The sequence below is a fragment of the Plecotus auritus genome, assembly GCF_963455305.1.
Source record: "Plecotus auritus genome assembly, chromosome: 9".
NCBI lineage: Eukaryota > Metazoa > Chordata > Mammalia > Chiroptera > Vespertilionidae > Plecotus > Plecotus auritus.
The window spans coordinates 136,861,045-136,872,965 of record NC_137783.1 but is presented as its reverse complement, the minus strand read 5'-3'; the positions used below and the strand labels follow the sequence as shown (position 1 = coordinate 136,872,965).

General features: G+C 36.5%; 2 protein-coding genes across 2 annotated transcripts; both read right to left on the bottom strand.

Moving 5' to 3' along the window:
- Positions 1–1,401: 1,401 nt before the first annotated feature.
- On the bottom strand, positions 1,402–2,340 carry LOC308258029 (olfactory receptor 5AP2-like; the record flags this gene model as incomplete). Its single annotated transcript, XM_080688260.1, has 1 exon — positions 1,402–2,340. One exon carries the CDS (start codon positions 2,338–2,340, stop codon positions 1,402–1,404), a length of 939 nt encoding a protein of 312 aa, XP_080544386.1.
- Positions 2,341–10,368: 8,028 nt separating this feature from the next.
- Positions 10,369–11,307, bottom strand: LOC308258030 (olfactory receptor 5AR1-like; the record flags this gene model as incomplete). The annotated part of the gene is made up of 1 exon (XM_080688261.1): positions 10,369–11,307. One exon carries the CDS (start codon positions 11,305–11,307, stop codon positions 10,369–10,371), a length of 939 nt encoding a protein of 312 aa, XP_080544387.1.
- Between the last annotated feature and the right edge of the window lie 614 nt (positions 11,308–11,921).

The window sequence follows — 11,921 nt, the reverse complement described above, 5'->3', positions numbered from 1 at the left end:
GCCTCCCACACTCACCCCAGAGACCATGGCAAGGGATGGAACCTGCAACCAAAGTATGTGCCCTTGACCAGAATCGAACCCTGGACCTTTCAGTCCAGGGGCTGATGCTCTATCCACTGAGCCAAACCAGCTAGTACCAAAGGCTCCTTTTTATATCAGTCTTGCAGAGGACACAGATGCATTCCTTCAATAATTAAAAAAAAATTATTGGGTTGACATTGGTTAATAAAATACAGGTCTCAGGTATACAGTTCTATAATACATCTGCTATATATTGTATTGTGTGTTTACCACCCCAAGTCAAGTCTCCTTCCATCCCATTTACCCTCCCTTTATCCTCTCCTACACCTTTCACCCCGATCCTCTGGTAATCACCATATTGTTGTTTGTGTCCTTTTCTTTGCTTAATCGCTCATCCTCCTCATCCACTCCCAACTTCATTCCCTTTGACAGCTGTTTGTTCTGTGTTTATGAGTCTGTTTCCACTTAGTTGGTTTATTTTGTTCACTAGGTTCCAAATATAAGTGAAATCATGTGGTACTTGCCTTTCTCTGATTGGCTTGTTTCACTTAGCATAATAATCTCCAGGTCCATCTATGCTGTTTCAAAGGCAATATTATCTTCTTGTGTGTGTGTGTGTGTGTGTGTGTGTGTGTGTGTGTGTGTGTGGCTGAGTAGTATTACATTGTGTAAATGCACCACAGCTTTTTTATCTACTCACCTACTGATGGGCACTTGGGCTGCTTCCAAATCTTGGCTATTTGTAAACATTGCTGCAATGAAAGTTTTTGAATGGCATCCTGAAAACAAGCATTGTGAATAGCAGAGTAGAAATAATGGTGAACAAGTCAGGTAAGGGCCTTGCATTTATAGACCTTTGAGTTAGGGCAAAAAATTTTAAATTTATATTATTAATTTATTTACTACTTATTACTTCTAAGTGTTATGATGTAAAATTTATAGTATGATGCCAGAACATAGGAAGAAGACAAACACACACACACACACACAAACACCTAACTTAAAACACTAAAACTACCTTGTGACTGAGCAAGTTTATTAAACTCATTGTTTTGAAAAAATGGAGCTTTATGGAGGATAAATTTAATTGGCATGGAGGGAGATGAGACTATGCCCATATTTCTCTGGGAGATATTTCATGAATTGAGAGAGTGGTATAAAAAGATCCTCTTTGCAAAACAGTAGAGTAAACCTATTACTACTCTGCCTAAATAAGAAGAGATTAAGCTTGGTAGTCACTCTATCTTACACTTAATTTAGACACAAAGTTAGATAAAGAAATATCCAGAATTGTACTGGTGAGTCTATAGGACACTTGTTAAAGTACCTGAACTTGAGCTCTCAAAATCTCTAAATAAAAACTTTTCGGTGAACATGCTTTCATCCAGAACATAGCTTAGTGCCCAGTGCTTTTCTCAGGGCACCTTTAACATCCTTATTCCTTAAACTGTAGATCAGTGGGTTTAACATGGGAATGACAATTGTGTAAAAAACAGAAGCTACCTTGTCCGTGTCAGTGGAGGAACTGGAGTTGGGTCTGAAATACATGAAAAAGAGTGTACCAAAAAATATCCCCACAGTTGTTAGGTGAGAGGCACAGGTAGAAAAGGCTTTGCGTTTGCCCTCTGCTGAGTTCATTCTAAGGATGGTAGTTATGATGTAGCTGTAGGAGAGGAGGACAGTGATGATGCTGGACCCGACAACACAGCTACAGGAAATGGTTGTCGCTATTTCAATGATGTTTATATTCAAGGAGGAGAGAGCTAATAAAGGTGGGATGTCACAGAAAAAGTGATTGATGATGTTGGAATTGCACAGTGATATTGGAAAAGTACAAGAGGTGAAGATTGATACATCCATCAAACCTCCAATGTAGGCAATGGCAACGAGCCGGAAGCACACTCTTCCTGACATGGCACTTGTATAAAGAAGTGGATTACAAATGGCTACATAACGGTCATATGCCATGACAGACAGCATGACACACTCCACAGCTGCAAAGAATCCGAACAGAAACATCTGAAGAAAGCATAAATTGTATGGAATCGTTTTTTGCTCTGATAAGAAATCAACCAGCATCTTGGGAGTGACAGTGGAGGAATAGCAGACATCACAGAAAGACAGGTTGCTCAGGAAATAATACATGGGTGTGTGGAGTCTGGGGTCCATGTTGATCAGCAGGATCATCCCTATATTGGCGATCACGGTGATGCCATAAACCAGCAGGAAGAGCACAAAGAGCCCCCGCTGCACATCCTGTCTGCCAGAAAGTCCTAAGAGTATGAAGTCAGTAAACACAGTGCAGTTCTCAGCAGCCATCACTCAGGTCTGGAAACCCCTTCACGTTAAAGAAGGAAGTGAAAGTGGGGTTATCATCATATTACCATTTTTTCAGTAACTAGAAGAAGAGATAAACATTGCTATGTATGCTTTAGGTAAAATGACTCTCCTTGAAATATACCCAATTTATTACAAATTTTTGAAGTAATTATGCTAATAATATTGCCTACATTTGTATTGCACTGGATAGAGTTTGCAGTGCACTTTCATTCAAAATCAATCATGCTATTTTCACACCAACCTATTTAGTACTTATGATAATTTTTACTATTTCTATCTTATATTAAGAAATGGATGTCCTCAATGTTCTGTCTAGGCAATAGCTCTTAACATTATTTGGTCCAGATAACCCACATATTCTGACAATATTGATTTTCTTTTTAGTGTTGTAGAACTATTCTATGCTGTAATGGACAAGTGCAGTTAGTAAGAGGTTCAGGTAATGAATATATTTCTTTGTTATTTTTCGTTAATCCAATTGTGAAGCAGGCAGAGTGATTACAGGTTCCTAGATATAACAGTCCTCCAATACCCCATCAGCCCCTCAGGTCCTATTCAGCCTTAACAAACAAGGGATAGAAATGGTCTGTGATCCAGGACCCAGTGGAGCAGTGAGGGTGGTGCTTGCTGGAGTAGTTTTGGAGGGACCCCGAGAACGTTACGTTAGGTTTCACAGTCAGAAATATGCCAGTTCTATCCATGCCTCTTCTCACAGCAGCTGTTGCTCAGAGAAAATGATGGAAAGTTTTTGGGATACTATTAGCACAGGTGACCTAGAAGAAAGAAAGAGAGTATGGACTACTGTGTGAACCCTTCAACTCTAATTTACTGGGATCCACATATCTATTATTCACAGATCAGATCTCTAAGACATTTAAAAATACTCACTGGTGCACAATCCCATTATTTTAGAAAGATTAATATCTAAACTATACCCGCACACAAATTCCCTAGAAATTGTAATTTTGTTTTATTGTTTTCATTGACTCTTATTTCACGTGAAGATCTCCAAATTCAGCCTCCCTTTGATAGTGTTGGTGATTTTTGGGAGGCCAATGGAATTCTACATCCCACTGCCATATTTTACACAATCAGTTTGTTGTACATAATATGTGTGACCTCCTTAGTTCTGTGGGAATATAAAGTGGAGTTGAGGGTATATAAATGTGAGAAAAAGAATATATGAATAAGGATCTAGTGATCAATGTGCAGGATTCCAAACCCTTGGTCTTAAGTTCTCTAGATACATCAAGAAATGTTTTCCATGTAAAACTGAATATATTTTAAAAAATGTAAAAAAATAGAAGTTAGAATTTTAAAATAATTAAAAATGAGCTACCACCTCCCCAATCCAAGCTGACATTTCATGTGATTATATCTACATGCATGTGTTTAAATTAAATAAAGAAAATATATCTGTATCTACATGGCTTTCCTGATATCACTGGTGTCCTTAAGCCTAATACTAAGTGAACAACTGCCTAGTTATAAAGTCTTTCTTCCAGAAAATGGTTGTCTGATCCTGAGAGATGGCCATTATCATATAAGTGCATGACAGTGCTACCAAGGACACCAGGTTTAGGTCAGCCTCCCTGTTGCAGGAGCAGGAAAAGAAGGCACCGTAAGTGCCCCAAAATACCTCTGTACTATATGCAATGTAGTATTTTAACAACATAAAAATTATGATTTAATTAAACATTCTGTGTTCTAGTATGCTTTACTAATTTCAAAACATATCTTGGAACCATATTGCCTAAAACTGCTAAAGATTTAAAAATGGATTCCTGCAGTTGTCTATAATCTGATAGTAGATAATCTTTGCTTTTATACAACCACTTAAATGTATACATACATACATATATATATATATATTTATACTTTTTGAAGTCATATACTTATTTTTTCTGTACTCCCTGCAGTATTATTTACTATTGGATTTTTTGCATTACCTTTGTGTTAATAAATTGATAGGCAAGTAGTATTTAGGGCGCATATACTGGCTACATATTTTCTCTGCATTATACATGCTTTTATATGACTCATTTTGAATTCATTCAACTAATTTATTGAAATAATTTCAATGAATTAGCATTGCCAGGACAAAGCATATTCAAAATTTATATTTTGATTAAAAATTAGCTTTCCCCCTAATTTTAAATACTCCTCCCTCATCAATCTGTCTCCCAGTGTTCAGTTATGAGAGGTAAAACTATACAACACTGTTCAAAACTGAAAAACATTAGATGTCAGTGTTTTAATTCTGTGACAGTGTGATATTGCAGATAAATTATTCTGTCACTGTTTAGCACAATCATCATAAATGCTGAATCCTTGATCATCACTTGTATTATTTCATTTTCTTTTTTCCAGTTTCCTTGGATTATAGTCTCTCTGTTATTGGTTTGTAAGAGCTTGTTTAAGACTAAAGATGTTTACCATTTCTCATGCTTTGCAGATGAAATACGCTATTTTTGTTATTATTTTACTGTAGTGTTTTACTTTTTGGTTGAACGAAAGTTGTGCATTAAATATAATCATGTTCCGTTTTTTTAAAGCAAATGAAGTTTCAGAATGAACACATCCCGACACTAAACTCTGAACTAAAAAAAGAACATAAACATTTCAGAGACTGTCTAACGCTTTAACATTAATAGATGTCCAATGTGATAGATTTTCACTAAAGAAAAAAACTCTAGTTTTATCACTGACAATGGTACTACCTATGTTAGTAAATGACAAAAATTATCTTTCTTTTCTTTTATTATTTTATGTTTATTGTTGACACTATTACAGATGTCTCCATCCCTCCTGCCCCCTTTGCTCACCTAAATGAAACTTCTTATGCTACCGTTTCCGTGTGTGGCATCATAGTGTTTACTGAAACCTGAAACACCTTTTGCAGAAGGATTCTATCCCTCAACTTCCCTGGTTTGTGGGATCACTTAGACCCATTTGTATGACTGATTGTGCCAAAAGGACAAATTTCCATTCAAACCAAAGAGATGTGATAAGAAGAAGTGTAAACCAAAGGAAATATGGAAATTGACATATCTTTTTATTTTAAGCTGTATGTTCCATTTAAATAAAAATAGGTGCAGAAAAAATAAAAAAATAAATGTTCTTGAGATATATAGGATTCTGTCTCATTTCTATGAAAATCAGTATATTCATGTGTATCTATTGATATATGAAAATTTGAATGTGGGCAGTGAGTGGTCTAATTTTTATTTTTTTTTCTAGACAAAAACTATGGCATGAATACTTTTAATGTGTTATCTCTATTATTATTTGCAAAACACAAGAGCAAACGTACAGTGATATCTCTTGTACAGTGATAAAAGGTAATGGTTTACTTATGAACCTTTATTAAAATATAAATAAAATATTTAACTTTCTTATACTAGTGACAAATGAGGTCAGACAAATTCACACAGGTCTAACAGAGAAATATCTTTGGCCATTCGAAGGAAGAATTTATTTAACTGAGTATTCAGATATATGAGTCATTAACCAAATTCCCAAACTGGATTCTTCATTTTTTCCCAAAGTAAGGTTTTTCTTTGCCCTACATTCTTTACATTAAGCCATTTAGAAACCTACCTGAAATGAGCAAGTGTTTCTGTCCTTATCTCTGGCACACCAACAATAGGCAGATTGCATTTTATTTCTACCTCGTGACTGTTGGGACAAATCTCTAAAGCCTCTGCCTTCACTCTTCTGTGTTGTGAGAACACGATTAATTAGATTCCGCTTCTGTGTTTTCCCCTGTGAATGCTGCAACAACATTAGCAAAGGCTCAACTTTAATTCTTCACTCTCTTGACTAAATTGGTCAGTGTCAGACATTTACCAGACTTTATTTCACTGCTGTGCTTCATGGCCTCCATGGGCCTACGTTCTCCTCTAGTGAAAGCAGATGTCTAATGAATTTAGGTTTTCATCTCCTTTTCATTGTTTAGCCTGTTTCTCCCACCTCTGAAACATCTCCTTCACTTCTCACTTAGAAATATGGTCATCTCACATATTGCTATTTTCATTAGTCATTGTTGGATTCCTTCCCACAAGTACACATCAGCTGTACTCATTGCAAGGATTTTTTTGACCGTGTAAGGGTGGGAAACTTTTTACTTCTACTCTTCTGTTTTCTTTGACTGGCCTAATAGGAAATTGGCATAACACAAATTAACAGGAGAAAGACAAATGGAATTTTGCACGTCGAGACCTTTACCAAATCTGAGACACAAAGAGGTGACCGAAGGACGCAGTTTATGTACCTTTTACACAAAAAAAGAACAAATATGTGAAAATTGGGGAATTGAAGAGACAAAGGGGTTTAAAGTTGGGAGACTGAAGGAGTACCAAGTTTTACTTATATAACCTTCTTAGATCTAAATTCCCTATCTCTAGTGTTAAGAAAGCAAATATAAATTGTTGCAAATTGAACACCAATGTGAATACTACTTTGTTATTATTTAAAATTTTAAATACATACGTTTATTAATAATTATTCCCTTACAACTTAAACCTTATAAATTGGGCGTTTTAGTTTTATTTCTATTATTTTAACTAATACAATGCTATGGACACTTCAAGGGAGATGGAATCCTTTTTCCCGGTGACATTACAGAATACTCTGCTCCTTTATCCCCAGCCTTCGTTTATGTAGCTTCTGTAGAGTTGTCAGTAGGACCATATCTGTTCACCAGAATGAGGGAGAGAAGGGAAATCCACAGGGTGATGGGAAGACACTGAAGTGCAATGTAAATCTAGAGCTGCTGATCCTGGGGATGTCTGTTGATATAATTGGGGCAGAGTGAGGATAAATAGAGGATCTGAGAAGTTCTGGACATCAAATGATCCCTGCACCTGATACTTACTCAGCTGAGGCCAAATGAAGCAGTGCAGATGAATCTCTGTAAGATGACATACTAGAATCAAATAAAACAAATTGAGATTTAAAAAAAAAATTACAAAAGCTCTAAAATAAAATAAAAAGAATTTTTTTTGGGGGGATGAATATACTAAGGCTCAAATGCATCAATTTTGTAGGGGACAGTCATTCATTTATTCAATAAATGTTTTAAAATGTCATGCGGGAGCTGAACATTATAAATAGCAAAGTAGAAATATTGTGAACAAGGCAGAAAAGGGACTTGCATTTATGGACTATGAGTTTGAGCAGCAGCTTTTAAAAGTTTTCTTATTCATTTTTTACTACTTATATATTTCTGTGATGATGGAATATTTATTGGCTAATCCTGGTACATGGGAAGGATACAAACATACCTCATATAATCCACTAATACCATATTCTACCTGAGCAAATTTATTAAACTCATTAACAAAATTGAATCATAATAAGAAAAATTTGAATTGACATGGGTGGAGAGGTTATGATATTTCACTGGAGCATACCCGTGAACAGAGAAAAGGTGTATAAAAAGAACTTTTTGCAAATGAATTTATTAATACTCTCCCTAGTTTGGAAAGCAGATTAAGGTCAATAATGACTACTCTGTACATTTTGTTTAGGCATAATAATAATTAATGAGTACTCTGAAAACCTGAAATTGCATATTGTTTTCCTTAACTGGATTAATAGCTAATCAATAATAGTATAAACCTCATGTACAGTTACCTTAAGTTATTAAAATAGATTTTAGCATTGCTTAACATCCAACCACTAAGTAATGACTACTATCAAAATTGTGTTCAGAACACAGTTTCAGTTTATTTCACAGATACACAGAGAACCAATTTAAGTCATTGCAAATAGAATAGCAATGTAAATACTATTTGTTCTTTGTTTTATTTCATTGAACATAAATTTTTGTTAATAACTCTGGGTATTTCATTTCCTTTTAAAAAATTAATTAGTATAATGCCATGAACATGTAAAGGGAGATAAGGTTCTCTTTTCTAGTAGCCATTAGAGAAGGTCAAGGTCCCATATCCCCAACTTCATTCATGCAGTTTCTGTATAGTTGTCAAGAACATGTATCTGTTCTCCAAAGTGAGGGCAAGAAGGAGAAGCCACAGTCTGATGTCAAGACTATGAAGTGCAATATAAATCTAGAACCGCTTCCTTACTGGTGTGGCTCAGTTGGTTGGAACATAATCCTGTGCATCAGAAGGTTGCAGGTTTAATTTCCCATCAGGGCACACACCTAGGCTGTGGGTTCCTCCTTGGTCAGAGTGCCTATGGGAGACAACCAATGGATGTATCACTCTCACATCAATGTTCCTCTCTCTCTCTTTCTCTCCCCCCCCACTCTTTAAAATCAATTAAAATTAAAAAAGTTTAATCTAGAACTGCTGATCCTGCTGATCCCTGTGACAGAATGTTCAGAAATGAAGGATTCAAGAAGTTCTCTACATCAAATGATCCCGGTCTCTGATACACAGCTTGGGCCAAAAGAAAAAGTACAGGTGGATTTTGTGTAAGATGAACATACAAAAATTAAATTAAGCAAAGAAAGGTTTTTTCCCTTCTTCATTAATAAAGGCTCCTTTTTATATCAGTCTTGCAGGGGAACACACATTTATTCAGTCGATAATTTTTAATTGAATTTATTAGGTTGACATTGGTTAATAAAATACAGGTTTCAGGTATACACTTCTAGAAAACATCATCTGTACATTGTATTGTGTGCTTACCACCCCAAGTCAAGTCTCTTTCCATCACCATTTATCTCCCCTTTACCTTCTCCTCCCGCCCTCCACCCCACTTCCCTCTGGTAATCACAGCACTGTTGTCTGTGTCCAGAAGTCTTTTTTTTTCTTTGCTCAATCCCTCACTCTTCTTATCTAGCCCCCAACTTTCTCCCCTCTGACAGCTGTCAGTCTTCTCTGTATCCATGAGTCTGTCTCTGTTAGTTTATTTTGTTCACTGGATTCCCCATATAAGTGAAATCATATGATACTTGCCTTTCTCTGATTGGCTTATTTCACTTAGCATAATAATCTTCAGGTCCATCTATGCTGTTGCAAAAGGTAAAATTGCTTTTTTTGTGTGGTTGAGTAGTATTACATTGTGTAAATGTACCACCACTCTTTTATCTACTCATCTACTGATGGGCACTTGGGCTGTATCCAAGTCTTGGCTATTGTAAATATTGCTGCAATGAATGTTTTTGAATGGCATCCTGAAAATGAGCATTGTAAATAGAAAAGTAGAAATAATGGTGAACAAGACATGCAAAGACCTTGTATTTATGGAACTTAGAGTTAGGCAGGATGATTTAAATTTATTCTTATTATTTACTACTTATTACTTCTAGGTGTTATGATATAAAACTTACAGTATGATGCTAGTACCTAGAAAGAAGCCAAAAATGAGCTAAATTAAACTGCCAAAATTCCCTCTGGTTTAGCAAGATTATTAAACTCATTTTTTTAAAATGGAACTTTAAGGAGGATAAATTTAATTGAGATGGGGAGAGATGTGACTGTGCCTATATCTCTCTGGGACATACCCACGAATAGAGAGAGTGGTATAAAAAGACCCTCTTTGCAAAACAGTATAATAAAACTATTGTCCTCTTCCTTAGTTTGAGAAGATTAAGTGTTATATCACATGATCTCGCTCATTTATGGAATATAATGAACAACATAAACTGATGAACAAAAACAGATCCAGAGACAGAGAAGCATGGATCTGAATGTCAAACCTCAGAGGGAAGGTAGGGGAGGGTAGGGATAAGGGGGACAGATCAACCAAAGGACTTGTGTGAATGCATATAAGCCTAACCAATGGACACAGACACCAGGGGGGGTGAGAGCATCAGTGGGGGTAGGGAGGGGGGTCAAGTGGGGATAAGGACACATAAGTAATACCTTAATCAATAAAGAAAAAATAAAAAAGCGTGTTTCCTACACTTAATTTAGACACAAAGTTAGATAAAGAAAAATCCAGAATTGTACTGGTGAGACTATAGGACACTTGTTAAAGTACCTGAACTTGAGCTCTCAAAATCTCTAAATAAAAACTCTTTGAGTTAACATGCTTTCACCCAGAACATAGCTTAGTGCCCAGTGCTTTTCTCAGGGCACCTTTCACATCCTTATTCCTTAAACTGTAGATCAGTGGGTTTAACATGGGAATGACAACTGTGTAAAAAACAGAAGCCACTTTGTCCGTGTCCATGGAGTAACTGGAGTTGGGTCTGAAATACATGAAAAAGAGTGTACCAAAAAATATCGCCACAGCGGTTAGGTGGGAGGCACAGGTAGAGAAGGCTTTGCGTCTGCCCTCTGCTGAGTTCATTCTAAGGATGGTAGTTAGGATGTAGCTGTAGGAGAGGAGGACAGTGATGATGCTGGACCCGACAACACAGCTACAGGAAATGTTCAACACTATTTCAGTGATGGTTGTATCTGAGGAGGAGAGGGCGAGTAAGGGTGGGATGTCACAGAAAAAGTGATTGATGATGTTGGAATTGCACAGTGATAATGGAAAAGTGCAAGAGGTGAAGATTGTCATATCCATCAAACCTGCAATGTAGGCAAAGGCCACGAGCCGGAGGCACACTCTCCTGGACATGGCACTTGTATAAAGAAGTGGATTACAAATGGCTACATAACGGTCATATGCCATGACAGACAGCATGACACACTCCACAGCTGCAAAGAACCCAAACAGAAACATCTGAAGAAAGCATACGTTATATGGAATTGTTTTTTGTTCATATAAGAAATCAACCAGCATCTTGGGAGCGACAGTGGAGGAGTAGCAGACATCACAGAAAGACAGGTTGCTCAGGAAATAATACATGGGTGTGTGGAGTCTGGGGTCCATGTTGATCAGCAGGATCATCCCTATATTGGCGATCACGGTGATGCCATAAACCAGCAGGAAGAGCACAAAGAGCCCCCGCTGCACATCCTGTCTGCCAGAAAGTCCTAAGAGTATGAAGTCAGTAAACACAGTGCAGTTCTCAGCAGCCATCACTCAGGTCTGGAAACCCCTTCACGTTAAAGAAGGAAGTGAAAGTGGGGTTATCATCATATTACCATTTTTTCAGTAACTAGAAGAAGAGATAAACATTGCTATGTATGCTTTAGGTAAAATGACTCTCCTTGAAATATACCCAATTTATTACAAATTTTTGAAGTAATTATGCTAATAATATTGCCTACATTTGTATTGCACTGGATAGAGTTTGCAGTGCACTTTCATTCAAAATCAATCATGCTATTTTCACACCAACCTATTTAGTACTTATGATAATTTTTACTATTTCTATCTTATATTAAGAAATGGATGTCCTCAATGTTCTGTCTAGGCAATAGCTCTTAACATTATTTGGTCCAGATAACCCACATATTCTGACAATATTGATTTTCTTTTTAGTGTTGTAGAACTATTCTATGCTGTAATGGACAAGTGCAGTTAGTAAGAGGTTCAGGTAATGAATATATTTCTTTGTTATTTTTCGTTAATCCAATTGTGAAGCAGGCAGAGTGATTACAGGTTCCTAGATATAACAGTTCTCCAATACCCCATCAGCCCCTCAGGTCCTATTCAGCCTTAACAAACAAGGCATAGAAAAGGTCTGTGAT